The sequence below is a fragment of the Podarcis vaucheri genome (assembly GCF_965113315.1).
Source record: "Podarcis vaucheri genome assembly, chromosome: 9".
NCBI lineage: Eukaryota > Metazoa > Chordata > Lepidosauria > Squamata > Lacertidae > Podarcis > Podarcis vaucheri.
Window position 1 is genome coordinate 10726648 of NC_138767.1, and position 27994 is coordinate 10754641.

At 44.8% G+C, this 27994-nt stretch overlaps 2 protein-coding genes across 4 annotated transcripts in view; both read right to left on the reverse strand.

Annotated features, from left to right (window-relative positions):
- Positions 1 to 35: 35 nt before the first annotated feature.
- On the reverse strand, positions 36 to 16009 carry NUP54 (nucleoporin 54). 2 transcript variants are annotated; one of them, XM_082236511.1, is made up of 13 exons: positions 15631 to 16009; positions 13417 to 13578; positions 10692 to 10775; positions 10455 to 10586; positions 9454 to 9680; positions 9056 to 9243; positions 8288 to 8484; positions 7512 to 7566; positions 6779 to 6872; positions 5222 to 5329; positions 2258 to 2377; positions 1213 to 1323; positions 36 to 613 (listed from the first exon to the last, which is right to left on the reverse strand). In XM_082236511.1, exons 1-13 carry the CDS (start codon positions 15683 to 15685, stop codon positions 485 to 487), a joined length of 1662 nt encoding a protein of 553 aa, XP_082092637.1. In that variant the 5' UTR covers positions 15686 to 16009; the 3' UTR covers positions 36 to 484. The 2 variants fall into 2 exon arrangements, with proteins under 2 accessions (XP_082092637.1, XP_082092636.1); XM_082236510.1 differs by lacking the exon at positions 13417 to 13578 and having other exon boundaries at positions 15631 to 16003.
- A 2794-nt stretch (positions 16010 to 18803) lies between these two features.
- SCARB2 (scavenger receptor class B member 2) overlaps positions 18804 to 27994 on the reverse strand; it is a 37863-nt gene continuing 28672 nt past the window's right edge. Inside the window, exons 11-13 of one of the 2 annotated variants that reach the window (XM_082236530.1) lie at positions 26504 to 26662; positions 26212 to 26283; positions 18804 to 22901 (exon numbers count right to left, since the gene is read on the reverse strand). In XM_082236530.1, the coding sequence (XP_082092656.1) occupies positions 26254 to 26283; positions 26504 to 26662 (189 nt within the window). In that variant the 3' untranslated portion in view covers positions 18804 to 22901; positions 26212 to 26253. The remainder of the gene's footprint in view (positions 22902 to 26211; positions 26284 to 26503; positions 26663 to 27994) is intronic. The other variant, XM_082236529.1, reaches the window with a different exon arrangement.

Below are 27994 nucleotides of genomic sequence, written 5' to 3' on the forward strand. Positions count from 1 at the left end.
ATCACCTGTCTCAAAGAAGCACATCAGACACCCAGTTTCCCCCCTGTAATGTAGAAGGTTCAAAGCTTTATTTTGAAGTTTGTTTAAACAGATTGGACAATGTCTTATGGGCACATAAACAACCAGCAGTTATTTTGGGGTGTGTTTGCTGTAAGCAATAACATTGTGTTTCCTCTCAAGATGTTAACACGGAAGGTGTCTTCATAAACCTAACCCACACAGTCGATATTGCCAAAATTGCAGGCTTAGATCACAAAGCAACTTCTGAAGTGTCTAAAGTCTGTTCTTGAAACCAACTGCACCATTAGGAAACCGAACCACTTGATGGCCAAATTAGGGAAAGGACACCAATACCATTGGAATCCTCTCGCCCCATACTAAGATGTATTGATAGATATATATTTTTTTAAACTGCCTAGTGAGTTTTGGTCATGGAGGGGAAATTACAGGTTCCATAAGCCTCTGGACAACGGAAGGGTGTCCATCAACTGAACACCCCTCCTCTGATGGGTATGCTCTCATTTAATCCATGTTCTATGAGCTTGATATCTTCCAGGTCATCTTTTACGATGCTGATCAGGTGGCTCAGCCCTTCTTGTTGCTGCTTCAGATGCTAAAAGAAAGGGAAGGGGGGAGAGAATAGCCACGTAAACACTCCGCTCTGACCTTCCCAAGCCTAGCCTGTGAATTTCCTGGCAACGGTCAGCCCTTCTGTTTGTAAAATGCTAGGCATCAGTCCTCAACTGAGAGATCACAACTGCTCCAATCTTTCCCCTGTGTGTTTACATGAGAGACATGGGTTACTCAGCAGAAAGTCACATGCTGATACCTCCCCTTTCATAAACACTGGAATCCAGACCCAGGGTTAGGTCACAGCTCTTGTTGCCTTATTCAGCTTACTATGTTTTGGTGTGTTGCTTTTTAAATGCAAGTTTCTAGCCCTTATGTTTTGGAAGACGACCTTGGAAACATGTAAGCGTTGCCTGGTGGCAAATGGCCAAAAATTAGGGTTGACCAGGGCTTGCAGCAGAGTCCGTTCCCCAGGTTTTCTATGCTACCAAGCACACATTTCACTGTCCACCCCGCTCCCTCACCTCATGCAACAAAAACATCCATTTCTTTGGGAATGGAAATACTGGCAGCACAAAATACGCATCCGGGACTTTCTCATGTTATTGTGACGAAGGAATTTGCATTTCTGCCGGTTGTTACCTGTTTAATTTCCCGCAAGAGGTCTGCATCGATGTAGTACCTCTCTTCCGATCTCACAGCTCCAAAATGGTTCTGCATTCTGATCTGGGACATCAACTCATTCAGCCGGCCCTGGAAGAAATAAAGGAAGAAACGCTGAATTCAGGGCAGAAAGCAGCTTCTTTTCCCCTGACCTGTGGGACAAGTGGCAGAGATTTATAAGCAGATCCAGTCCTTAGAACAGGGGTAGGCAATCTAAGGCCCATGGGCTGCTCCCAAATCACCCGCTCGGCGTGCCCCCGTGCGCTGCACTAAGTGGCACAGGGATTCGCTTCCGCAACGCAAGAAATTGCGTCTACGCAGACACCAGAAATCACGCGCACAATCTGGCCCACGGAGGAATCTCTGCTGGAGTGAACTGGCCCAGGCGAGGTAAACCTTGCCAACCCCTGCCTTAGTATCTCCAACAAGCAAGTATCTCAAGGCATCTCATGATGTGGCACCCTGCTGACTTGACTCAGTAACCTCCCACTAAGGCTGCTTTATTGAAAGGAAGCATCAGTGATCAGGTTGGGAGGCCTGTGAAAATATACCACTTACAGATTTTACCAGATTAGTTTGAAGGCACTCGATGCATTTCAAAGACACTGTCATAGTATGATTTTTCAAAGAGGAACATGAACAAACAGCATGGCATAGGTCCAAGGCGGACACAGCCTTCCACATTAGCATAAAAGAACTTGGGAGATGTAAGACAGGCATGAAATGCAAGTGCACAGAAGGAGCAACTGCAAAGCACCAGGCAGTTTACTGCACAGTTCTGTGTTTGGTATGCAAGGTTATGCGTCCTGAGTTGCTGACCTTGAACTCAGTAGCACCTTAAAGACCAACTAAGTTAGTTCTTGGTATGAGCTTTCGTGTGCATGCACACTTCTTCAGATACACAATGCATGCACACGAAAGCTCATACCAAGAACTAACTTAGTTGGTCTTTAAGGTGCTACTGGAAGGAATTTTTTTTATTTTGACTATGGCAGACCAACACGGCTACCTATCTGTAACTGACCTTGAACTGCGTGGGAGCATTGAGTTCACACTGGATCGTATCCAACTGTACACGAAGCTGCTCCTCATCGGCTTGGATGGCATAGCCGCTTTTCCTCTGGATCTCTTGCTTGATTAACACCTTCGTGAAGAAATTGAGATGCTTTAGAAGGCTATCCCTTACCCCCCCAAAAAAAGAGATTATCCTTTTTTGGGCAGCACAGCTGAATGTGGAGCACCTGGTCTGTTTTTCCCCAGGTGTTTTAGGGATGCAAAATATGCCTGGAAATGGGAAGGCCATCCTCAGACACACCTGAGGTCAATAAGGCAGCTCAAGGGAGTGGACAGATGCAGAGTGTTTTTACACAGAGCCACAAGAGGGCCTTATTGGTAGTGGCGCCCACCCTGTGGAACACCCTGCCATCAGATGTCAAGGAGTTAGACATTTGAAGGCAGCCCTGTACAGAGAAGTATTTTTAATGTCTGATATCTTACTGTGTTTTAGTATTTTGTTGGAATAATAATAATAATAATAATAATAATAATAATTATTATTATTAATTTATACCCCGCCCATCTGACTGGGTTTCCCCAGCTACTCTGGGCGGCTTCCAACAAAATATTAAAATACAATAGTCTATTAAACATTAAAAGCTTCCCTAAACAGGGCTGCCTCCAGATGTCTTCTAAACGTCTGGTAGTTTGTTTTTCTATCTGACATCTTGTGGGAGGCCGTTCCACAGGGCGGGTGCCACTACCGAGAAGGCCCTCTGCCTGGTTCCCTGTAGCTTTGCTTCTCGCAGTGAGGGAACCGCCAGAAGGCCCTCGGCGCTGGACCTCAGTGTCCAGGCAGAATGATGGGGGTGGAGACGCTCCTTCAGGTGGGCAGGGTACAAATAATAAAATTATTATTATTATAAGATACACATGGAGGTTTACAGAGTAACTGAAGTAAAAAAAATAAAGAAGAGCTTATAAACCCATTTTCTCCCTAGTTGTGTAATAATTTATTTTTTAAGGTACAATTGAAAGTTAAGAGACCGTAAAATAAACATGTCCAATGTACACTATTCCATCCCATAAAACAACCATGTACCATATTGTCAGGGTTGCTTCCAGATCCTAGCTCACAGAGGATCACGCTAGCCAGCGATCATTAAATAAAAGTCTTTATTGAGTTACAGTCTGCATCCTCAAGCTGCTGCGTGCAACGCTACGTCTTATGCTTAGATCGGCGAAGCTCCGTCTGAGTCTCCGCCCCTTGTGCACCAACTTAATATCCTAGCCCTGCTCCACCTTTTCCGCCTGACAGTTCTCCTCTGGGTCCCTCTGCCCCCCGGGGTCTCTTCCTTCCGGGATTCTTCTGACGCTGACCCCCCGGACCCTTCTGTCTCCTTGCGCCGGGCTTTAGGACCTGGCTCCCTTTCCGGGCTGCCTACTGCGCCACCTTCCTGTGCATTTGAACTTGGCGCGCGCGCCCAACCTTCCACTTTCCGTCTAACCGTCTCTTCGCTCCCCGATGGAGGTGTGGCCACTCCTGACTCGTGCCCTCCCTCCTGTTGTGAGCTGCCAGCGCTTGATCCCTGGCGCCCTTCCTCATCCCTGCTCTCTGGCGGTGACGCTGGTCCCGATTTCCAACTGCTCCCCTCTGAGTCCCCTCTGGCTCTATCTTCCTGGGGTGTCCCCCTGGTCTCCCCCCTTGCCCTGGCCACTGGTGCTCCTTTTTGTGAATCTTCTGATTCACTGGAAAGACTCGGAGATCTCGGGTCGTCGTCATCACTCATCTTTTCTTCTGCCTCCTCCCCCTCGCTCTCTGTTTCCTCCCTTGCCCTCGCCTCTGCTCCTGAACCCCTGACACATATCAACTGTTGTTTTTTAATTATAAAGGGGGGAGGGAGTGGGGGGGAATGAGAAAGCAGAACCTAGAAAGGCAAGGAGCATAGAATCATAGAGTTGGAAGAGACCACAAGGGCCATCGAGTCCAACCCCCTGCCAAGCAGGAAACACCATCAGAGCACTCCTGACATATGGTTGTCAAGCCTCTGCTTAAAGACCTCCAAAGTAGGAGACTCCACCACACTCCTTGGCAGCAAATTCCACTGTCGAACAGCTCTTACTGTCAGGAAGTTCTTCCTAATGTTTAGGTGGAATCTTCTTTCTTGTAGTTTGGATCCATTGCTCCGTGTCCGCTTCTCTGGAGCAGCAGAAAACAACCTTTCTCCCTCCTCTATGTGACATCCTTTTATATATTTGAACATGGCTATCATATCACCCCTTAACCTCCTCTTCTCCAGGCTAAACATGCCCAGCTCCCTTAGCCGTTCCTCATAAGGCATCGTTTCCAGGCCTTTGACCATTTTGGTTGCCCTCCTCTGGACACGTTCCAGTTTGTCACTGTCCTTCTTGAATTGTGGTGCCCAGAACTGGACACAGTACTCCAGGTGAGGTCTGACCAGACCAGAATACAGTGGCACTATTACTTCCCTTGATCTAGTTGCTAAATGTGGCTAAACTGGGATCAAGACCCAAAGTTTCTTTGATCTCTTATCCAAACAGCAGTTTGAATGGCTTTAAGAGGAGAATGAAGATCTGTCTACTGGTGGCTGATTAGCCAGGACAGAAATAGGGGACCTCAGTGTTCTAAGGTAGCAAAGGGGCCTGGGATAAAACGCAATGTCAGGGAGAGCACTCTTGCCTTATGGACTTTCTAGAAGCATCTGGCTGGCCCCAGATGGAATCAGGATCCAGGTATAGAGGGACCTGGGATCCGCTTTTTATGGTCTTACCCATCTTCCCCCACACTGCAGATGGGAGGACTGAGGCAGAGACAACAGAGGTTTGCCTCAGGACCACCTTAGACAACCCTAGTTGAATTGAGACTTGACCTGAATATTTCCTGACCTTCATCTCATGTTCTTCGCTACTGCACTTTACCTACATTCTTAATCACCACCCATTTCTACCACAGGGACAAACAACAGCCTACCTGCAATGTTCTGTGCGAAAGATCCATTAGCTTTCGCTTGTACTGAGCTATTTTGGCCATCGTTGTGGTCTGGTTTTTCTGGAGCTCACTTATGTCTTCTGATATAATCTACAGACAGGGAGAGATTGGGTCAGCTGTTTAGAGAGAATGCACAGGTTGTGAACTATCCGTCCAGTTTTACACCTGGGTCTCCCTTCGTGTATCGAAAGCCTTTTAAATCCTTTGCAGATACAGTCCACAACCAGCTGCAGAATTATGGAGCTGGATGGATCTACAGTGACGGCTCTAAAAATCCCCTGAAAATCAAAAACACACGCTTCAAAAATCACAAGCCAACTGCAGAGAGAGAGAGAAAATGGATGCAATGTACCACAGCAGAAATGCTTTTGGGCAGGGCAACACTTTTAACTAACCAAGCCAGCTGTTCCCAGTAAGAATAATAGAACCTGAAGATTAAAAGAAATTTGACACTATTGACGTTAGTATGCAAGTGAAGGGGTATTGCTGGTTTAGCCACTGGACAGATTTAAGACTAAACACAGGAAGCTGCCTTATAGCAACTCAGTTATATTGTCTGTACTTACAAGGAGTGATTCAGACTGTTTTTCCCAACACTACTTTGAGATGTTAATGAGTGAACCCGGGACCTTCTGCACATACCACAGTGAGCTATGTCCCTCCTCTAAATTAGGGAGGTTAGACTGAAATCCCAATTTTTTAAAGAAGAATCTTCATGCATGCGACAACAGTGGCTAGAATTTTAATAGCAAAAAATTGGAAAGGAGAAGTGATACCCACCAAATTAGACAGGTGAAGATGATCGAATATAGAGAAGTAGCCAAAATGACGGGAAGTTTAAGAGATGATTCAAAACAGAGATTAAATAAAGAATGGAATCTCTTTAGAGAGTATATAAAACAGTACTGTAAAAATCTAAATGCTTTGACGGGTCTGGACTGAATCTTGCAAGACAACAGAGGACCAAATAATAAATTAATTTTAAATATTTAGAAAGAGGAAATATAAAAGTGTGAAGTAGAAAATGAAGTTTAGATAACGCAAGGGGGTGAATGGAAGTCAAGAGAGTGTGATGTTGTTTGTTGTGTTTGGTTTGGTTTGGTTTTGGTTTTGTAAAATGTATGTATTGTTCTAATAAAGCTATAAATTAGAAAAATAAAATAAAATAGGGATGTAAGACTTCACTTTGAGCATCTCAAGTGTAGCTCCTAGTGAAAGTGAAGAGACTGGGTTGATTTGTGCCCCTGGAACACACAAGCAGTAGAAGCTCAGTGGAAATATTGTAAAACATGCTATGCATCTTGACTCCTTAAGTTTGGCATCTTCCACGCTCTTTACAACAGACTTGGAAATTGCTAACCTCAGCCTAGGTGGAGCAAGCTACCAATCCCTGGCCCTGAGAGTCCGGAGTACTTTTTGGTATTAAGTTTCTGGCACCTGGAACACAGGATTTACAAAGCAAAAGGCAACTCGACTCTTAGAGCATCCATTGTCAGCCACAAATAATCACAACAGTGGTATTCAGAAGCTGGTGCTCACATCTAATCTGGTTTGATGCTGCTTCGTCATTTGGTCTTGGACTTTCAACCTCCTCAACAGTTCTTTGAAACCAACCATCGGCACTGGAATCAGCCTAGAGAAGTAAGAGCATTGACATGGTAGAAATTAGGCAACACATAGAAATGATTAGGCTATAGGAGCAAACAAGGCACTCTAACTAGGGAGTCAGGAGGCCTCACCATCCCTTTAAGGGGAAAGGATGGTGGTTTTTGTCTCCGGTAAATTACCATGAATCTGGTTCAAACACATGCACACACACCCTTGATTGTGCTAACTCTGTTGCCAGCAGCTGGAAGTCTTAACAGATTCCACTGAAGATTGTTGGGTTTGACGTCCCAACAAGCTCTTAAGAGTACGTGTGAGCGATAGCATGTCTGAATATGCACCAACATCTAAAACGTTCTTCAACCTGCAAATTTAGCGTAGCTTCTCCCCAATGTGGTAGTAACAAAGCAAGATTTTAACACAGGGACACACTCAAGCATGCATTTCCCCACATGCATTCTTGTGATGGTTCAGTCTTGCATGTGCTTCCTAACTGAAAGCAATCTAGATTTCTGTGTGGCATTATGACTATTTTCCAGCTATTGCTCTTGGGAGCTGTGATCGCCAGGGTGCTCATTTTGCCCATTCTGTTCTCAGAAAGACACATAATTCCCATTTCAAATTATCCAAGCGATGCAAAAACCACCTTGAAAACCACCAGACTTACTTTTCAGGATCTGGATTGTCAACTTTGGCCTGTTCCCAAATGATTGGATCAACTCCTGGAAAAGGAAAAACAAGGTAAGTCACTGAGGACAATATTGAGTCATTGAGCCTCAGCCATTGTTTAATAGGATCAGTTGGTGGTAAGATTTATCTTGCTAAAAACACCCAGATTTAACACATGTATAACTCATAGCCCCCCCCCCAAAAAAAACAGGTGAACTACATTTCAGAAGTGACAATTTTAACACACTTCAGATATTTTCTTCATATCCCATTTCCAATTAATTTGGTGAATTTTTCTCTTGTGAGAACCCACCCCTAAAGAAGCATTAATTACTGCTCCAAGTACCTCTTTCTGCTTCTGTCCTGCTGTTTTGTCTCAAGAGGGAAAAGAAAAAAAAGCAACCCACCACTGATCTACTGCACAATGAGTGAGTTAGAAGATTATTTACTTGTCCTTTAGGTCTCTTTCCAGATTGTATCTACAAGCCAAGTCCAATTAAAATACATCCCATATCTAAAGCAAACCCCTTAAACGGCTGGCCAAACACTTATTTTTAAAGAACAGCACAATTCTTTCAGCTTGTATTACAGCAGGACATGCTCCTCCATCATCTAACCTCGGCCCTCCAGATGTTTCGAGACTACAATTCCCATCATCCCTGACCACTGGTCCTGCTAGCTAGGAATCATGGGAGTTGTAGGCCAAAAACACCTGGAGGGCCAAGGTTGAGGACGCCTGATCTAACCAAAGCACTTGGCTGCAGTACAGATTACCTGCAGGAGGACTCTGTAGCAGCTGCTTCACCTGCGCTGGAGAAAGCTCTGTCCTGGCCATGATGAGGGTGACGCCAAGCTGCTGCAGCTGGTTTTTGACATTTGCTTGTTCAAAGTGTGCATACAGAGTGGTAGATGGGACTCGCCTGGAAGTCCCATTTGGAGATCGCTCAACAACATAGATGACTACTTCAGTCCTAAAAGAGCCAATGCAAACACTTACATTTTGCACATTTTAAAAGGATTTACTGTTGTTACACTCAAGGTTGAGCTCAAAAAACCAAATGTATTCATAGCATCATAGACTTGCAAGGGACCCCCCTTCAACGCAGGGACATGCAGCTGTCCCATATGGGGATCGAACCTGCAACCTTCCCCTTATCAGCACCATGCTCTAACCAACTGAGATGGTCTGGCCAGCTTCCTCCAATTATTATCTGCCTGGCTGGGCTCTTCATCCGATGTATGTATGGAGCCTTGCTATGGCACCAATTTCCACCCATCAGCAACTTGGATGGGACACTCTGTACATGGACCTCCAAATGAGAGGCCTCTGGGGTGCCTTCACCTGCTCCTGAGAGGGATGTCTTTCAGATAAGAGGAAGCACCTCAGCCCAACCTGGCACAGAGAGGAGCAAAGGAGGCGAGGTGAAATGGGTCTGCCTACACCTGTTAGCCATCCCTGCATCAAGCATGTTACTCTCCTTGGGCATGAAGAGGCCTTTTCTTGCCAGGAAGGGACACACATGCACCATGCAATTTACTTACTGATCATCTGGCATGGTCTTCACACCTTCCACGTTGACTGTGAGAGTCTGGTTTGAACCTAAGATTTTGTGCAGAGATTCCACAAGCTGCTGCTGCTGGCTTCGAATTTCTGCTTCCTTCTTGTTGAAGACCAGTGCTACCAAGCCATCTTCATCCTTGTTGTTGGACATGCAGCTATAGCCAACAGCCTGTGAAAGGACAGCAGCCTTTTCAGCCAACAAAAAGATACCCAAACTTTTTGCTGCAGAAACACTGCGCCACAAAGACATGAAAGCTACGATTCTACAACTCTGTGAAATGTAGCGAAGGAAATCAACTCTAAATGTCTAGCAGCAATTAAGGCTAGATAGCCAACCAACTGTTTCCAAGAAGGTGGTCTTCAGAAAAACCAATCATACCTTAAACCTGCAGAACGGGTTTTCCTGCGAGAACTCCACTGGGGCAATGCTGTTGTTGAAATATCCTTTGCCTGTGCCCCAAAATGCCTGCAGTTGGTTCCACTTGGCCAAAATGGCATCTCGCTCATCTCCCAACAGTGTGGGTGCAGAAAGGGCACTTGCTGTGTTTATCAGCTGGTTAGACTGGGCAGGGGCTTGAGCAGGCTGACTGAAGAGGCTTCCTAGGGCTAAAACGAGACGGGAAGATAGATGGCAAATGAAATCCAACTACGCAAGGCTAGCCCACTATCCTCTCATCAAAGTAGCCCCTTTGTAAAATAAGATGCTGACCAAGGGTTTACATATTTTCTGAGCTTATCGCTATTATATTTTTTGCAACTTAGGCAGATATATCATCATCAAACCTTTATTGGCATCACATACAAACATTCAGAATAAATAGGCCAGTGCGATCTCGTCGCCATTTCAACAGTACAGTCATTTGCCAAAGGGAAGAAGATGAGAGCAATCTATTTCATCTCTGTGGGTCCCCAGCAAGGGCAGGATCCTGTAGCATACTTCGGTGACAAAAAATCAAATAGAGGAACTTAGCTACTGTCTTGGTATGCTTCTGGTCTCTCCCCTGTAATAAGAAGTGTATAACCTCTGTCTCTGGTTTCCATGTTGGAATACATAGATGGTCTAGAAATTGTTGGTGGAGATAATCATTCATTTTACATTTAAGGGTCATGTGAGCTAGAGTTTCCACCAGGTGGGCATCACACAGGCAGATCCTATCTCCTTCAGGCAGATATGTGGATGCCTGACAAAAATAATAGCTACAGCAGACGCCTGAAACACCCAACCAGAATACAGTTCATAAAGTCCACTTCTTTTGCCCAACAGGCTGTCACCCAGATGTCTGATGGGAGGGAGAAAGGAAGAGAAGAAAGAAGGAGCTCCAATATGATATAAAAAGGTTAGGTAAAACCCCTGGCACTATTTAGCCTTAGGGTACTTACTTGGTTGCTGCTGTTGCTGGGTGCTGAAGGCTCCAAATCCCAAACCAGTTCCCAAACCTGTGCCAAGGCCGGTACCTGTCCCGAAGCCAGTACCAAATCCAAAACCCTTGTTCTGGGTAGCACTAAACAACCCTTGAAAGAAGAAAAGCAGGACAACACAGTGTGAATAAGGTCGTGCTAAGCTCCTGCAATGCTTTAACTGGAAAGACATGTGCAGTGCAATTCATGTGCTCTTACCACCAGCCCCGGTGTTGGTAGGTGCCGAGAAGCTGAACGTAGATCCAGCTGTGGTGTTTGCCGTCCCAAATCCTCCAAAGGCCCCTAGGAAACCAAAATGCCCAAGTCAAAAGAAGAAGAAGCCCAGAAGCCTTTTACGAGGCCACAGTTTTGACGATCACATGCCGGTAGGTTTTTTTTAGGAAGGGAGATGGTGACAAATGAATGCTGATGAGGAAACAACTTGTATGCGTTGCCCTCGTTTAAAGCCGAAGTGATTGCAGAGAAGGGGGCTAACACTAAAGTAGCTAACACGCTTTCATCTTTTGGGAAATCATATCAGTTGCACATTTTTGTTGTTATTTTTTGGAAAGCCTATCCTGTTACTTGAAGGAAAACACATATAAATTCTTTTTAAAAAAACAACCTAATCAATGCAGTGCCTCTGCTTTAAACTACTCCAGAACATCAGTGCTCCTTATGTGGGCATAAATATGTCTTCTGAATTTAATAATAATAATAATAAATTTTATTTATATCCCGCCCTCCCCAGCCGAAGCCGGGCTCAGGGCGGCTAACAACAATAAAACAGTACAAAGGTACAACATAAACAACATTCTAAAATCATTCATTATAAAAATTAATTATTAATTAATTAATTAATTTTCCTTGCATTGTAGAAACCAGCTGCTCCCAGCACTCTTTGCATGCCTTTCTTTGTGCTAAACAGGCACAACAGAGTTGATTAAATGGCTTTGCTGGAGCTCCCAGAATAGGTTTCAATCAGAAGAAGGGTTCCAGCCTGCCATTGGCACATTGGCCCTGCAACTGCTGTGCTGCCTATATGGACCCTGCTCTTCTCCTTGACCAAGCGCCAACCAGCACTGTTCCTGACTGAACTTTTGGGGTGAAAGATGCACTGGTTAAGCCTGTCCTGAAGCACCCAAAAGCTATACAGTCATAAAATTGGGGGATGGACCCAAAGACTAAGTTAGTTGTGCTTTAGCCCCACTGAAATCAGTGCTGCCCTGGGCTCCTTTGGATGAAAGTGCAGGATTGTAAATGTATTAAACAAAAGAATAAATAAACAGATAAATAAATAAATACTAGTGTGAAACCAAGTTTTTATAAATGCATTAGAATTTGTGATCCCTGTCTGCACTCAAAAGATTAAAGTTCAGTTATAGCTGCCATCTTAAAACAATTACAGTATTTTAGTGTAATACTAGTAACAATCGTAGCTCAGTGGTGAGCTCTTTCTCGTGTCCTTCCTTGCACAGAAATTTTCCAAGAAGAATTTTAAAACTGATTGGAAGTGTGAATGCATTTGTATGCGGTGGGTAGAGGTGCGAGAGACTCACATTGTGAAAGCCATTCAGACCAATCACAAAGCAAACAATGTCACTGGGGTGAACAAATGGTTTCTTTTAACAGCTGAGATGAGAGTTACACTATACAAATAATTGAAACTGTTGCATACTACAGTACAGAAATGATAGGACTATGGAATGATATAATTTCCTATACGAACAGCCACAAGAACTGAAGGTTAACACTAAATGAGCACATTAGAAATACTGAATGTTAGAATACTTAATATTAATGTCAGGCACATTCAGGTACAAAGATGGATCGATGCCTGGCTGTTCAAAATCAGCTAGTTGAATTATCAACTTGTTCTACAGACAGTAAATAGTTGAGAATGTTTAAAAGTCAGAATCTTTTTGTCAAAGCCAGCATATTTCTCAAAGACCAAAAGTTAGGATTGCTGATTTTTTTTAGCTGATCGTATAAAATTTGCTTCTCCATTAAGCCTTGATAAAAGTGTGGTGAGTTCGTGATGACTGAAATCCAATGAAGAGACGTAGGAAAGGGGGGAAACATAAATGCAGTAGGGTCCAAGAATTTGAGATACAGAAAAATACCTTTTCAAAGTTATTCAACTTTATTACCAAGGGATCATAATTTTATATCCCTGTTTGCAGAATGCACATGACAAATTTGGCCTGCTAAGGCACTCTGAGTCATTAAAATGGTTTTCCCCCCAAGGAAAATGAGCCAATCTAGATCCACATGGATTCAAGGCTAATTCACACATTACACCGTTTCATAGGCACACAGTAAACGGGAAAATTGTGAAAGGAAACTGAGAATTCAACACCCTCCCAAGCTGATAGGGCACAAACATGGTGGATGTGTACTATGGAGGAATGATTTGCCATGAATTCACCCCATGTTTGGAGAGGTTGTCTCCCCTTCACACTTTACATCACAGCAAGTAGCTAGTAGTCCCACAATGCTGTGTTCCGTATGTATTGCCTCTCACATGGATTTCCTGACTGTGCAGACTTCCTCATTTATTGAAAGGAGGGACCTGATCAATCATTTCTTTAACGAACGCATAGACTGCATCCTTCTGTGAAGCTTTATGTTCCCATAAGCAACTGCTGGATCAGAGCAGTCTCTCTTTGCAGCTACTTCAGTGATAAAACAGCTTTGAAAAATTAGGCATTTCAGTCACACATTTAAGGAGTCCGATGCAAATGTTATTTTAAAAGCTACAAGAATAAAAGCAAAAGAGGTATTCTGCTTCTACTCCAGTCCTTAAACACTGAAAGAGGTCTTCAATGGAGTTTAGTGGAACAATGTCACATGAATGAGTTTAGACCCCAGGTGCCTGAAGCAAATTCTTGGACCCTTCCCAGCAACAATGCAATTACAAACACCACTTGTGTGCATTCTCTACCTGCACTGGCCAGACTGTTACCAAAATTGAATGGTGGAGCCGAGGTAGTAGACACACCAAAATTCCCAATATTAAAATTCACTGCAGGATTAGCAGTTAATCCAAAACCCCCAAAATTAAACCCGCTGGCAGTGGAGTTTGCTGTTTCAAGCCCACCAAATCCTGATAAGTGGGAAGCAGAAAAGAAAGCAAGGAAGTATTAGTGAGAAACAAAACATGTAAGCAGTAAAACCGTTTCTGATAGCAAAAATGAGAAATTTCAAAGAACGGGGGAGAAGAAACATCAGTCCATAGCAAGAAAAAGTACAAGAGCGTTTCTCTGCTGTCATAGGACAAATGAAGTTTTCACTGCCAAATATTAGTTCTGCACCAAAAACATGCAAATAAAAATTCCTCCTCAGTATGAGAGCAGGGTGTTTTGAATGGTCTACGTTTCGAAGGGTTTAGAAGTAATGAGCTGAGCAGTACACTTAGGCTTAACATTTTGTAGATATGAATGACCAAGTAAAGCACCGTTAACAAACTTGATAGTGGTTCCCTTCCCCAAACTTCCATATGAGAATTACACTCTCCCCATGGCTGATTAATATGAATACTTTGCATTTAGACATGGATTTTTGTTCAAAGTGCTTCACATACATTATCACAACAGTCCATATCAACATGCAATTTGTGAATTCCCAAGTCAAATGCAGCCTGCCAGCCATATACTAGACAAACACATACTCTCTTCGCAGTACCAGGCAGACAACAACAGGCTAGCACAGCACTTCTCAATTTGCTAAGTACTGTGGACCTCCTGTTTTTCAAAAGCCAAGCCACAGGACTCTACAATCCTATGTATTTTGGAGGAATTAGCACTAATTATGTTTATTTGTGGGGCTCTGCAACACGGGACTGGCAGCAGCCAGAGACCTAGTTTTGCTAATGGATGGGAACAGAAGCGTGGCACTGGGAGAGCCGCACTTTGCAGCCCCTTGGCCTTTCTCTACAACCACCCTGTGATATTAATGAATAATAATAATAAGTGCCTCTTTTGTGTGTGTGTGGGGGGGTGCTCCTTTGGGATATATATAGTTACATTTATACATAGACCTGTGATATTAATGAATAATAATAATAATAAGTGCCTCTTTTCTCTCTGTGTGTGGGGGTCCTCTTTTGGGATATATATACAGCTACATTTTTATATGGACCCTGTGATATTAATGAATAATAATAATAATAAGTGCCTCTTTTCTCTCTGTGTGTGTGGGGGGGTCCTCCTTTGGGATATATATATAGCTACATTTTTATATGGACCCTGTGATATTAATGAATAATAATAATAATAATAAGTGCCTCTTTTCTCTCTGTATGTGGGGGTCCTCCTTTGGGATATATATATAGCTACATTTTTATACGGACCCCGTGATATTAATGAATAATAATAATAATAATAATAAGTGCCTCTTTTCTCTGTGTGTGGGGGGGTCCTCTTTTGGGATATATATATATAGCTACATTTTTATACGGACCCCGTGATATTAATGAATAATAATAATAATAATAATAAGTGCCTCTTTTCTCTGTGTGTGGGGGGGTCCTCCTTTGGGATATATATATAGCTACATTTTTATACGGACCCCGTGATATTAATGAATAATAATAATAATAATAATAAGTGCCTCTTTTCTCTGTGTGTGTGGGGGTCCTCTTTTGGGATATATATATATAGCTACATTTTTATACGGATCCCGTGATATTAATGAATAATAATAATAATAATAAGTGCCTCTTTTCTCTCTGTGTGTGGGGGTCCTCTTTTGGGATATATATATATAGCTACATGCAGGGGTTTGATCTCGAAGACCCTCGAGGGTCCCTTCCTGTTCTAAAACCCTGCGCCAAGCGGACATTCAGGCATCCTTAAGGCGCACCATCATTTTGTGCCCTGCTTCTTCACGTCCAACTTGCGCTCGCGTTCATTTGGGCGTGTTGTCGTGCAACCTACGTCTGGAACAAACAAAACTGACTCGCTCCCATCCCCACCCCCTCTTCTCTTGATATCGCCCTGCGCCTCCGAAGCTGCAGCTGCTCCGCGATAGGAAGCCAGGGATTCAACAGGTGCTGCCCTTCCCCGCCCCCCCCCCGCTACCTTCTCGGTTGCCAGGGCGACCAGGGCCACGCCCCTCCCCCCAGAGCTCGCCCCCCCCGCCACTTCCCCGCACTCACCCGCAGGGTTTGGGGCGGCCGCAGCGCCGGCGGCTGGCCCGAAGTTGAAAGCCATGAGGGAACCCGAGCGGCGGCGGCGGCAGCACCCACTGACCCTGGGAAGGTCCGCTCAGCGTCGTCGTCCGGGTGGAAACTGCAACCCCGACGCGAGAGGCCGCGACCAGGCCATAGAGATAGGAAAAGGGTAGAGTGGAACCCAATAATAGCGCCGGCCGCGGTTTTCTAGGGACCCGCCGCTCTGCCCTTCGGCCTCCCTTAACTTCGACTCCCCTTTACGCATTTCGTGTCGAAAAATTAGAGCGGGAAACTAGCTGAAACCAGGCACCGGGCGTCCCGGTTTGAAATCGCCGTGGCGCGTCACTCTAGATTTCTGCGTCTGTGGTGAAAAAAAGGTTCCGCCTCCGCCCGGAGAGCGCCGCTCGAGCTGGCTTGTTGCCCCGGCAACGAGGCGCTGTGGTGACGACAACGACGACGACGTAAGATGCCGTCGCGGATTCCTAGACCGGCCGCTGAAGCGCCACCAATTGCGGAGCGGGCTGCGGGAAGGTAGAGGCTCCGCCTTGTGGACTGGAGGGGAAGTGCCCGATGGGATCCTGATGGGGAAAGGGCAACCCATGTAGGGCAACCCATGTCGAAAATGTAGATTTTTTGGGGCGGCGGTTGAATTTCCAACAACGTCCCCCCCAAAAAAAAGAAACCTCAACAGGTTTTCCACTTTTTGAAATATGGCAACCTGCTTTGGTGATCCTCACCCCTAATAATGGTGTGCAATAGGTTCAAACCCTATTCCGACTCCCACCCTAGGAGTCCTCATAAGGGATCTGTTCCTGGAGGAAGAGCTGTGAGGGGAGAGACTCCATCAGGCAAGGCCTCCTTCCACCTCTAGTCTCTGCTTCTCAATTTCTATTGTATTATTCTATGCACTGTGGCTTGCTGTTGTTTTATTGATTATAGTTTAGAAATTATTTATTGTAACTGTTGAATTGATTTCTGTTTAACTTTCATATGTTATTATTATTTAATACTATTCTAATGATTGTTGAATGTTACTTTTTGATGTAGGTTGCCTATTTTAAAGTTATGTTTTATTATCACCTTTTTGTATTGCATTAGATTGTTATAAAATGTACATTCTTTCTTTCTTCAGCTTGTATTGTAAGATAGAAAGACGGTATACAAATTAAAAATGATGATGATGATGATGAAAGGAACTGCAAACTATGACTCAGTGAGGGGATTTAGGATGTGTTTCAGGCCTCGGCCAGTTTAGTCCTGTGCCATCCGGTCCCGTTGGCCACCTGTTAGTCCCGTTTATCACATGTTTAATTACACCACCATTGTGTTCTCCTGGAATCTGCTGCGGTGCGTGCTTAGCAGTAAGGTTTGCAAAGGACACACTTGAGAATATTGCAAATGAGGTGCAGGGATCACTGGGAGGGCTTTTGTCTGTAGCAGCTGCACACTTCCCCCTCTTCAGTGCATCTAGCCAGAATTCTGTTCTCTTTTCATTGGCAGGTAAACACACATGCCTCTTTGTCCAGGAGGGGTGAGGTGCACTAAGTATTGAAAATGTATTTTCTACTGCTGCTGCATGGCTATACAGTGGTACCTTGGGTTAAGAACTTACTGTAATTCATTCTGGAGGTCTGTTCTTAACCTGAAACTGTTCTTAACCTGAAGCACCACTTTAGCTAATGGGGCCTCCCGCTGCCGCCAGAGCACGATTTCTGTTCTCATCCTGAAGCAAAGTTCTTAACCCGAGGAACTATTTCTGGGTTAGTGGAGTCTGTAACCTGAAGCGAATGTAACCTGAAGCGTATGTAACCCAAGGTGCCACTCATTGTGATTTCAGTGATTTTGTGGTCTTTTGCTTTAGCTTTTTTGCGTTTAATCTAGCCATAATACCAAGATCCTTTTCAGAGGCAAGGGAAACTGCAGAAAGTATGTTTTAGGCCATACTAATGAGAAATGACTACCCAGAACTCTGGGACAGCTAGAAAGCACACGGTGCGTACAGGGGCAGACGTCGGTCTTTCCAATTTCAATGGCGCCTCACCTGAGGCCAAAATTCAGTGCCCCAGCCTTCCGTCATGCTTAGTGGAGTACATCTTCAATGCGATACCTTACAACACTCCTAGGCTCTGTGCCCAGAGCGATGGAAATATTCATGGCTGCCCTAAATTAGCCTCTGGCGCATAGTAGTTAAACTATGGCATTTGCTCCTACAAGAGGCAACAATGGCAATCCATTTTGATAATTTTAAGAGAGAATTAGACAAATTCATGGAGGATAAGGCTATCATCAGTAACTACTAGATGTTCTATCCTCCACTGTCAGAGGCAGCATGTCTCTGAATCCCAGTTGTGAGAATCACCCATGGGCAGAGTGTGGCTGCATTCATTCCTGCTTATGGACTTGCCACAGGCATCTGGTCCAGCTCGTCTTAGCATTTGTCACCTGGACAACTGGCAGGTAAGAATGTATCTGCTCACCTGGCCCAAGCATATACAGTGGTACCTCGAGTGAAGTACATTTTTCGCTCTATAAGATGCACCAGACCATAAGACGCACCTAGTTTTTGGAGGAGGAAAACAAGAAAAAATATATTCTGAATCTCAGAAGCCAGAACAAGAAGGGGGATCGCTGCACAGGGAAAGCAGCGATCCCTCTTGCTGTTCTGGCTTCTGGGATAGCTGCACAGCCTGCATTCGCTCCATAAGACGCACACACATTTCCCCTTACTTTTTAGGAGGGAAAAAGTGAGTCTTCTAGAGCAAAAAATACGGTACTTAATTCGTTCCGGAGGTCTGTTCTTAACCTGAAACTGTTCTTAACCTGAAACACTACTTTAGCTAATGGGGCCTCCTGCTGCTGCCGCGCCGCCAGAACAAGATTTCTGTTCTTATCCTGAAGCAAAGTTCTTAACCTGAAGCACTATTTCTGGGTTAGCGGAGTGTGTAACCTGAAGCGTATGTAACCTGAAGCGTATGTAATCCGAGGTACCACTGTAAATGGACAGGATTTCCTACTGTCTTCTCTCAGAAGCAGCAGAACTAGAACAGGCCTGGTTGGGATTTTTTTTTTACATAGAGGGAGATTCACTAACTAAACAGATGTTCCTTTGGAGAAAAATATTCAGAAATGCAAGTTACAAGAATAAGGAGAAAAGGCAATGAAACAAAAAAGCCATTTAATGTGATATTCCACATTAACATGACAACAGTTCATTGACATGACAACAGTCCACTTCGTTCATTACTAACAGGGCTGAGTGTAAAGAGTCAGTGTTAGATACCCCCCACCAAAAAAGGGCATTCTTTTTGCTTTGGAGTAACTACCATGATTGACCTACAAAGAATTGCCCCAAATAAGATCTGAATCTTTTCCATAGTTTGTCTCCTGATACTAGATTCCTCTTTTTTTGCATTAAAAAGCTATCAACTGTGACATGTCCCTATAGATTTTCTGGCTGCACCACTAAACATGTTTTAAATTTGGGGAAGTATTATTGAAGAGAGATTTGATAGTAGGCTCTTTTACTGCTTCTACAGTGTGATGGTTAAGATAAACTCGTCATCAACTATTGTTGTGGCCTTGGGAAAACTTAGGTCCACATCATATATGGGCCTAATACAGGTTTCCTGGCTTACATCAGTCTTATAAATATTCTGTACCTGAAGCTCTCTGAGCAATTTAAATAAGCACTTACAAACCATTAGTTATGTCAGCGCAGCCCACAAGAGAATTTATGCTCCAGGAAATCCCAAAGTCCCCTAGGAGCTCCTCCGTCGGAAGATGACAAGCTTCCTTGTCCACAGCTTCAGGAGACTGTTAGACATTTCTTGCAGCAGAACTATTTAACAGGGAAGCAAACGGTCTCCACTACAACTAGAAAAATAAAAGTGCCCACAAATATCGCCACCCCTCAAACCAAAAATAGGAAAGGATCCTGGAACTTTCAGTTTTGCTCTTTCACTAACTTTGCATTCACTCAGTCGTTCACAGCAAGCAGCTGGCCCACCCTGTTGTATACATGGTTCTGTCTAAATTTAGAGACACAGGACAAGAACTTTTCTGAGGGCTGCTCAGTATTTTATAAACATTGCACAGCCCTCGCTTTAGCCACTTGTGATAGTACTGTGCGCAATCTCCCTGCCTTGACCAGACACTATAAGCAAGGGAGGAGAGACTGTGGCCTTGCGGAAGTTGTTGGGACTCCAACTCCCATCAGCACCAGCCAGCATGGCTAATAATCTGGGATCACGTTGAGCAAAACCTGGAGTGTCATCTTTCCCAACTCCCACATAACATAACTTAAGCAGCCTGGGAGGCTTTGCACTGTTAGGAGGGCCTAAACACTACTCAACCCCGTAATACTAAGACTGAGAGGCAGCATCAAAGGGGCAATTTCAAGAACTTGGAATTCCTTTTAAAGTATAAATGAACACTGAAAGGTGATCTGAGCCAATGACCTAGCTGTAGAGGCGCATCTATCAGAAATAATACTATACTAATACTATTCATGGTTCTAAGTTATCTTTTGCTCCTTTGTGCCCTCAGAAATATATACAAGCAGCCTCCCTGCTGCCTTCCAGTTGTTTTAAGCAATGCTGTGTGACAACTGCTGGAAGTGTAAACGTTCATGCTATAATTTTGTAAATGTACTGCGGGAAATAATTTGCACAAGCTTCCAAGGAAACAATTAAGGATAAACATCAATCTGCAATGCCTGCAGCCTCCATTGGCCAACCACGGGGCAGCTTCCTTCCATGAGATGACTCTCAGGTTCTAGCAATGGGAGAATCATCTCTTTCTCCTACATAAACTTGAGGTCTTTAATGAAATCAGGAGTTGGACAACACCTGGAAGGCCACTGGTGAAACCACAGCTGGAAATGGAACTGTGGGCCAGATGGGTCTTTCGGCTGCTCCAGAAAAGGAATTCCAGCAACATATTCTATGGTTCCTGCACCAGCACAACCAAAATAAACGAGTAACTGTTCTTAGTGAACACTATGAATGACAGAAAGTTGTGTGTCTTGAGAACCACTCCAAAAATAGATGGGGAAACTGCCTTCTTACTGCAGCTTCAGGTAATAATTGCTTTTCCAATGGGAGGGGGAAATGCAATCAACTCAATAATGGGGCGTTTGGATGGGGGGGAGACAGTTATACCATGTTACTTTGAAGAATCAGTAAGAGATCTTTAAATATAATAATGGGGCATTTGGTCAGCAAGCAGAATGAGATTTCAGGTAATGCCAGAAGCAATGCAGATTGCATAAGGAAGAAAAAGTGTACAGAACACTGGCAGGTTATGTTGCTTGCTATACCTATTTAAGTATGAGCTGGGCCTCTCAGAAGAGGCTCAGCTGGTCATTAGGTAACATAGGTTGGTTTGACCTAGTGGTTGGAGCTACCTTCTGTCCAGCGAAGGTAGCTTGCAATCCAACTCTTCCCTTCTTCTCCAGTATGCACACCTGTGCAAGACAACAGTACAGCTTTTTCCACAGGCTTCTGATTCAGGTGCCTTAAACTCCCCATTAGGCGACGCAGCCCTTTCCTCTTCCAGACCTCACAATATGACTTTGTGGCTTTTTACACTCAAATGTTTCTTTCCAGATAAGCAGACAGGAAGGGAGGGTTGGAACAGCTAGATGCCTCTCATTGAAAGGTCTCTTAAAATGCTACATGCTGCTAGATCTGAGAAACTGGCTTATTCGGAGATTATGTCTAAAGAAACTAGGGAAGCAATGGCAACTCCAGGCTGGGAGCAGCGAGGCTGAATCAAGCAGCAAAACCACCATTGCATACAGAGCCCTCCTGCCACCGCAGAACAGGATAGCAATAAAAGCTGCGAGTTGTTGTTACACCAACTCTAGACTGGCTTGGCAAGAGAGATCAGGTCCATTGCCAATAGCTGATCAAGCTAAGGCAGCTCTCCCTGCCCATCCCAAAATGCCTGGGTTTTTTGGGAGGGCAGTGTAAGGTTGGCTGCAGCCAGCAAGGATGCTGTTGGTGGTTGCTTCTACCTGCCTGCACTTTCAGCATTTTTGCAGTGATGGAGGCTCCTGCTGGCAGAGTCGAGGGCAAAAGGACAGCATTGCCATTTCCTAGCCCCTTCGAGGTCGCATGTCAAGGGCTTGGTTTGGTCTGTAGGGAGACCTCACAGAGAATGCAAGAGGGGCGCGTCTTGGCCAGTTTTAGGCAGCCCATGGAAAAAGAGCAATCAGTGATCTTTACAGGTGTGCTGATTCAAATGCACTCCCTTAGTGTTCCTTATCAAATACTTGAGAGCCGGCTCTCGGGGAACATTTTCTATCCACAGACCAGCTTTTAGAAAACATTTGCATGGCGGGCGGTGGGAAGACACACCAATTCACCTAAAAGACAGGTGGTGAACTGGACACGTTTTTAAAATAGCCCCATGGACCAGGTATCTGTGACTCCCAAGTGGCGCTGCTAGAGCGGCTCCAGGTCACTTTCACAGGTATGCATTCATGGGGAACCACCCCAAAATCGATCCAATGGATGCAGAGCAGTATGGTACAACGGTGGGCTGTTAGTTCTGCAGCCGTACCCGCGAAAAATGTGTTGGAGGCTGGAGATCTCCCTTTGCATTGTAGGATCAAGATCATGTGCTAGCTAGACCAACAAAACATTCCCAGCTGTGCAATGTGAAAATGGACACAAGGAGGAAACTAAAATGCCTGGTATGTCAGAGAGGCTGGCATTAAGTCAGGTTACTGAAGGACAGGATTGTACCTAGTGATTCTAATAAATAAAAACGGACCCATTGCAACTGACACAAACTCCTGTGGCCCGCCAAACAGGCAAAGAAAAGGGGCCGATCCACAGACACCTACACTACTACAGTCCCATGGGACTCAATGGGAGAACACCAGTGCAAATGTCTATAGCCACACAGGGATATTAGAACGCTGCTTTTTGCAATCTCGGAAGACAACGGAAGTTGCCTTTGTTCCAGCTTTTTAGAAAAGGCAGTACCGCAACCTCCGCTCTTAAACAGCAGTCCACTTTTCACAAAGCAAAGCCTTCCTGAATGCCGCAAAACCCGAAACAGAATGTTAACATATATTAGTGTGCAGGGGAGACGGTCGAGACTGTTGTACAGCGTAGTGGTTGCAGTTAAGAGCAGCTTGCATAGTTCAGTCATCACTAAGCTCGTTTCTGAAAAGTGTTGTTCTTGTTGTTGCTGGGGAAATTGAGTCACGATGTCCGGATGAGTGGCGCTCTCTCGTCTTCGGAAGCCTGCAATTAAGACAGGTAGGAAAGACAAACACAGAACTGAAAGGTGCTATCCTGACAGGTATCAATACTGCAATCCAAGGCTGACAAATACTGCATGTGCTTCCCCTACACTGTAGAAGTGTCTCAGTTTTATACCTGTAAAACTGTCACAGCTTCCTGCAAAGAATTCTGGGACTTGTAGTTTAGGGTGGGTGCTCAGTATTAAGAGATCCCCAGGCTCCACTTGCAGAATTACAATTTGGGGGGTGGGGTGGGCAGAGAATTTCACTATACTAGTTGAAGTCTGTGTTATGTATATGCCTTAAGAGATCACAGAATCATCGAGTTGGAATAGACCACAAGGGCCGTCGAGTCTAACCCCCTGCCAAGCATATATATTTGGAAAATTACAGTAGGGATATGATGTATATGGCTTTTAGGGAAATGACCTTAGATATCTGTCATGTCATGGTCAGAGGTTTTCCTTTGAAAAGTTGTGCATCTTAATGGGGCCGCTAAATCACATGGTACCATGTTCTAAAGACTGTACCATTTCAGACTAGAGGTGTGGTACCACACATTTGAATATCCAGTTATAGCAATTATCTCCCTGCTTGTGGAAAATTAGCACACCAGGGGCAGGCTTTTAAGTCTAGCCTCCTCCCTCATATGTCAGATTTCTACATGCGGGGAAGTTTTCATCTCCACCATCGAACCGAGAAATCTGAAAGTAAGTCAAGATCACATGACTTTCCATTAGATGAAGTGTACTGCCCTCGAATGTATCTTGGATCCAAATTATGGACAAATCTTCCAGCCTCCCTGACCAATCGACAAATTGGGAATTGTACCCTCAACATTCCTATGATAAGAACCAGCTGTTGTTGTCTGCCCGCCCCCCAAAAAACTGGACACATTTTGCATACTGAAAATTCTTACATAAAAGTAAACAACTGGCAATACCCACCCCCCACTCCCCAAAACCCATCACCATGGCCACAAGACTTGGCAACCCCTGTTCCATGCAGTCTCTTAGTTAACCCATAAGCGCAGTAGGTAAAATTGCTTCCAGGGGGAGCAGAGTGAGAAGGACAGGGAGAAGCAGGGCAGAAGGGGTTCACCTGGCGAAGCAGAATCGCTGCCGCTTTCTGCGAAAGCACTGGTGGAGCCAGCCCAGGGTTTCCGCTGGCGCACCCGCACTGTGCTGACCTCCCCACTGCTTTCCGCTCTTGCTTCCGGGAAGCGGAAGTGATTGCAGCTCCATCCCACCGGGTAATGCTGCCTCTAGGTTCAACTGAGAAACCGATGTCCGGCCAGCAACAGAACAACACCCCTTGCTTGTTTCCTCTCTCTCTCGTTTTGGACAAAACCCACCACCGCGATGGACACCCCAAGCAAAGCCGCATGGCGCACACCAACACAGAAGCAGGTTCACTCTTGCGGTTGCAAGAACCTGCTCAGAAACGAAGTCCGCACAACAGGCAGAGTGGGGAAAAGACTCCTGGAGCGCTCCGGTATCTCTCCGCCAACTTTTAAACTAGGGTGGGCTCCAAAGTACTCAACTTGGACTGGGGAGACCTGGGTTGACGCTCTCACTTAGCCCATGATGGTTGCAAGGAGACGTTGGGCCAATCAGCCTTGTATGCTCTAGTTATCGCCCGCTTGGACTACTGCAATGCGCTCTACGTGGGGCTACCTTTGAAGGTGACTCGGAAACTACAACTAATCCAGAATGCGGCAGCTAGATTGGTGACTGGGAGCGGCCGCCGAGACCATATAACACTGGTCCTGAAAGATCTACACTGGCTCCCAGGACGTTTCCAAGCACAATTCAAAGTGTTGGTGCTGACCTTCAAAGCCCTAAATGGCCTTGGCCCAGTATACCTGAAGGAGCGTCTTCACCCCCATCGTTCTGCCCGGACGCTGAGGTCCAGCGCCGAGGGCCTTCTGGCGGTTCCCTCGCTGCAAGAAGCAAAGCTACAAGGAACCAGGCAGAGGGCCTTCTCGGTAGTGGCGCCCGCTCTGTGGAACGCCCTCCCATCAGATGTCAAAGAGATAAACAACTACCTGACATTTAGAAGACATCTGAAGGCAGCCCTGTTTAGGGAAGTTTTTAATGAGTGACATTTTAATGTATTTTAATCTTTTCTGGAAGCCACCCAGAGTGACTAGGGAGACCCAGCCAGATGGGCGGGGTACAAATAATAAATTATTATTATTAATGGGGAAGGAGGAATGAAAGAAAATGTATATAAAAATAAAAGAAGAAAACAGTAACTAGGACTCTTCCTGACTAAAGAAATCTAGTTAAGGTGTTACAGGATTAGGATTATATATTATTTATTTCAGTCAATGGCCAGTAGAACTAGAAGAATTTTAGTCAGTGAATTAAATCCACACATGAGGAAAGCTGTATTTCTAGCTTAGGGAAAAAGACCACGCTCGCTTTCTTATTCAATAGTGGAACACAGCAACACAGGAAGCTGCCTCATGCAGTCAGACCAACAGTTCATCCAACTCAGGATTGTCTGTGCTGACTGGCAGTTGCACCTACGGATGATGGGGACTGGACCTGGCAAATACTCTACCACTGAGCTGGGGCCCTGACCCACAGCACACAGATGTCTGGATGGACATCACCTTAAGAAGGGCATCCCCTTCTCTCGCTTTCTCTCGCAAGCACACACATGCTCACGTGGCGACTTGACTAATCAACCAAGCAACAGTGCCATTCAAACTACGTCGACTCAGAAGTTAAGCCCCGCTGAATTCAATGGGGCTCACTCCTAGTAAGTGGGGTAAGAACTGCAGCCTAAACGTCCCAACATTGCTTGGGCTGCAGGAGTGAGATTGCCAAGACCTTCAAGCGAGGAGTGTTGACCTTAAGGCTGGTTCACACATGCATGTGTTTGTTGTTCTCGACTCAAAAGATGTGTGCTTTAGGGTAAAATGCACTTGCACGCAGAGCGAAAAATACACATTTTGTGATAAAGTAAGTATTTAAATGTGTATACAAAGGTGATCTTCATATTGATTTTTTTAAAGTCAAAAAGGGAACAAAATGGGCATTGCAAACTGCCACAGATGGGGAATATATTGACTGATCCATCCATTCCCAGTTTGAGCTGATATTGGGCTATGTGAAAAAAACTACCGTTGGCAATTAATTAGTCATGCACATGTGCAAGTCATTACAGTCAATGAATGATAGTCATGTGTGAAACAGACCTTAAGACTTTGGAGTTCACTAGCTAACCATTTCTCCTTAGCGAATAAGGATTGTAGCTAGGAAGGAGGATTAGGAAAGAGATATGGACTTTGCTGATCTTACCATGTGTCTTAAGACAGCTGCTGAACGTTTGCGGAAAGGTGCTTACTCTGTGTCTACTAAACCTTCGCTGCCCTAGAACCAGCATTTCGGAAGAAACAAATAAAAGGAAAACACAACAGAGAAAGGAATAAAACAAAAACACAAAATCTTTCTGGTGATTGCATGAAGAAAGTAAGTCAAAATCAAGAGAAAATTTAAAAAAAGGGAAAGGTTTTGATTTTTATGAAAAAAGAACAAAATAAGAGAGGTACAGAAAGCAAAGGGAAAAGGACAGATCCAAGCGCTACCTTACCTCCTCCCTCGCCCGTAAGGGCTTGCAGACAAGCGCAACGAACAGAGCACCAAAAAGAATCCCTAGTGCCATGATAATATAGGGGACGCTGGTCATCACCGCAGTTTCAAGAAGAACAGTCTTCAGTTTTGCCACGGATGCTTTGTCCAGCACGACACTCTGGAGGAGCAAAAAGGGGCAGGGAGGAGAGAGGCATAGATTCATTCTGTTATCCACACGACTCTAGTCAAATATGATTCAGATCAGCCTCTGTCAACACGCTGCCTGCCAGATGTTTCCGACTTGCTATGCTGCCTGTGTGGGGCTGATGGGAGATGTAGTCAAAAAAGTCGGGAGGGCAAGCAGACTGGGGAAGGCTGATTTAGATTGTGTCTCCAACTGGTGCTGTGGAATGAGCTCGCTGCTGAAATATGAAAGGCCTCATCTGCATGGGCATTCCGCCGGCTCTTGGAGGCAACCTTCTCATACAGACATTCCCTCGATCCCAGTCTGCTGTTTTAATCACTGCATTAATGTGTTAATGGGATGGGCTGCACTGAAACTCAAAGTGCATCACTGCTCCATCCCTCCCAGAAGGAAATTCGGCTTGAAAGGCACATTCAATTACAGCAAGTAAAATACCTTGTAATTTGTGCAGGCTTGTACTTTTTTTCCCGTGGACATAAACATTTTATTGAGATTGCTTCATTTTTTTATTTTAATGACGGTGCGTTTCTAATCCATCTGTATTTCACCCATGTTGTGCAATCGATTTTTATATTTTGTGATCCACTTAGACACTATCCTGGCATTAAGCGGTATGCTAATTACATAATCATCAAGTTTCTCTTGCTTGTAAATTTGCCCCTGCAACCTAAGCTAAATCTGTAAGCTAATACCCTGAACCCTTTCAGTGTCTTCTGTTCTCAGGACCACACCCAATATATTTTTGCTGTTGCGGGGGAGTTCAAATTTTGCAGCCGTGTTCTTCCCTTCCCTGTACTGCTCTCTAATTGTATGCTGAGTAACATAACAATAACATCAGAGGGAGGTCTTCCTGGAAGTTTGGTAACCCACCACCACCACCCTCGTAAAGCTCCACACGTAGTCAATGCAAATTCCGCACAAAGGGCACTGAATTCCGCAACATACGCAAATCGTGCAAGTAGACGAAGTCATATTTATTCTGTTTTTGGCAATCAAGGCAAGGAAGACTAATGATCTATGCACTAAAGCATGGGTAGGCAAACTAAGGCCCGGGGGCCGGATCCAGCCCAATCGCCTTCTCAATCCGGCCTGCAGACGGTCCGGGAATCAGCGTGTTTTTACATGAGGAGAATGTGTCCTTTTATTTAAAATGCATCTCTGGGTTATTTGTGGGGCATAGGAATTCATTCATTTTTTCTCCCTCCAAAATATAGTCCAGCCCCCCACAAGTTCTGAGAGACAGTGGACTGGCCCCCCTGCTGAAAAAGTTTGCTAACCCCTTCACTAAAGCATTCTCTCCCTCTT

Bases quoted from the DNA above. Each gene is read 5' to 3' on its own strand.
- NUP54 (XM_082236511.1), bottom strand. From the start codon at position 15,685: ATGGCTTTCAACTTCGGGCCAGCCGCCGGCGCTGCGGCCGCCCCAAAC. The intron at 13,579-15,630 runs GTGAGTGCGGGG...CCCACTTATCAG, and splicing joins GGCCGCCCCAAACCCTGCGG to GATTTGGTGGGCTTGAAACA. The intron at 8,485-9,055 runs GTAAGTAAATTG...TGGCTCTTTTAG, and splicing joins AAGACCATGCCAGATGATCA to GACTGAAGTAGTCATCTATG.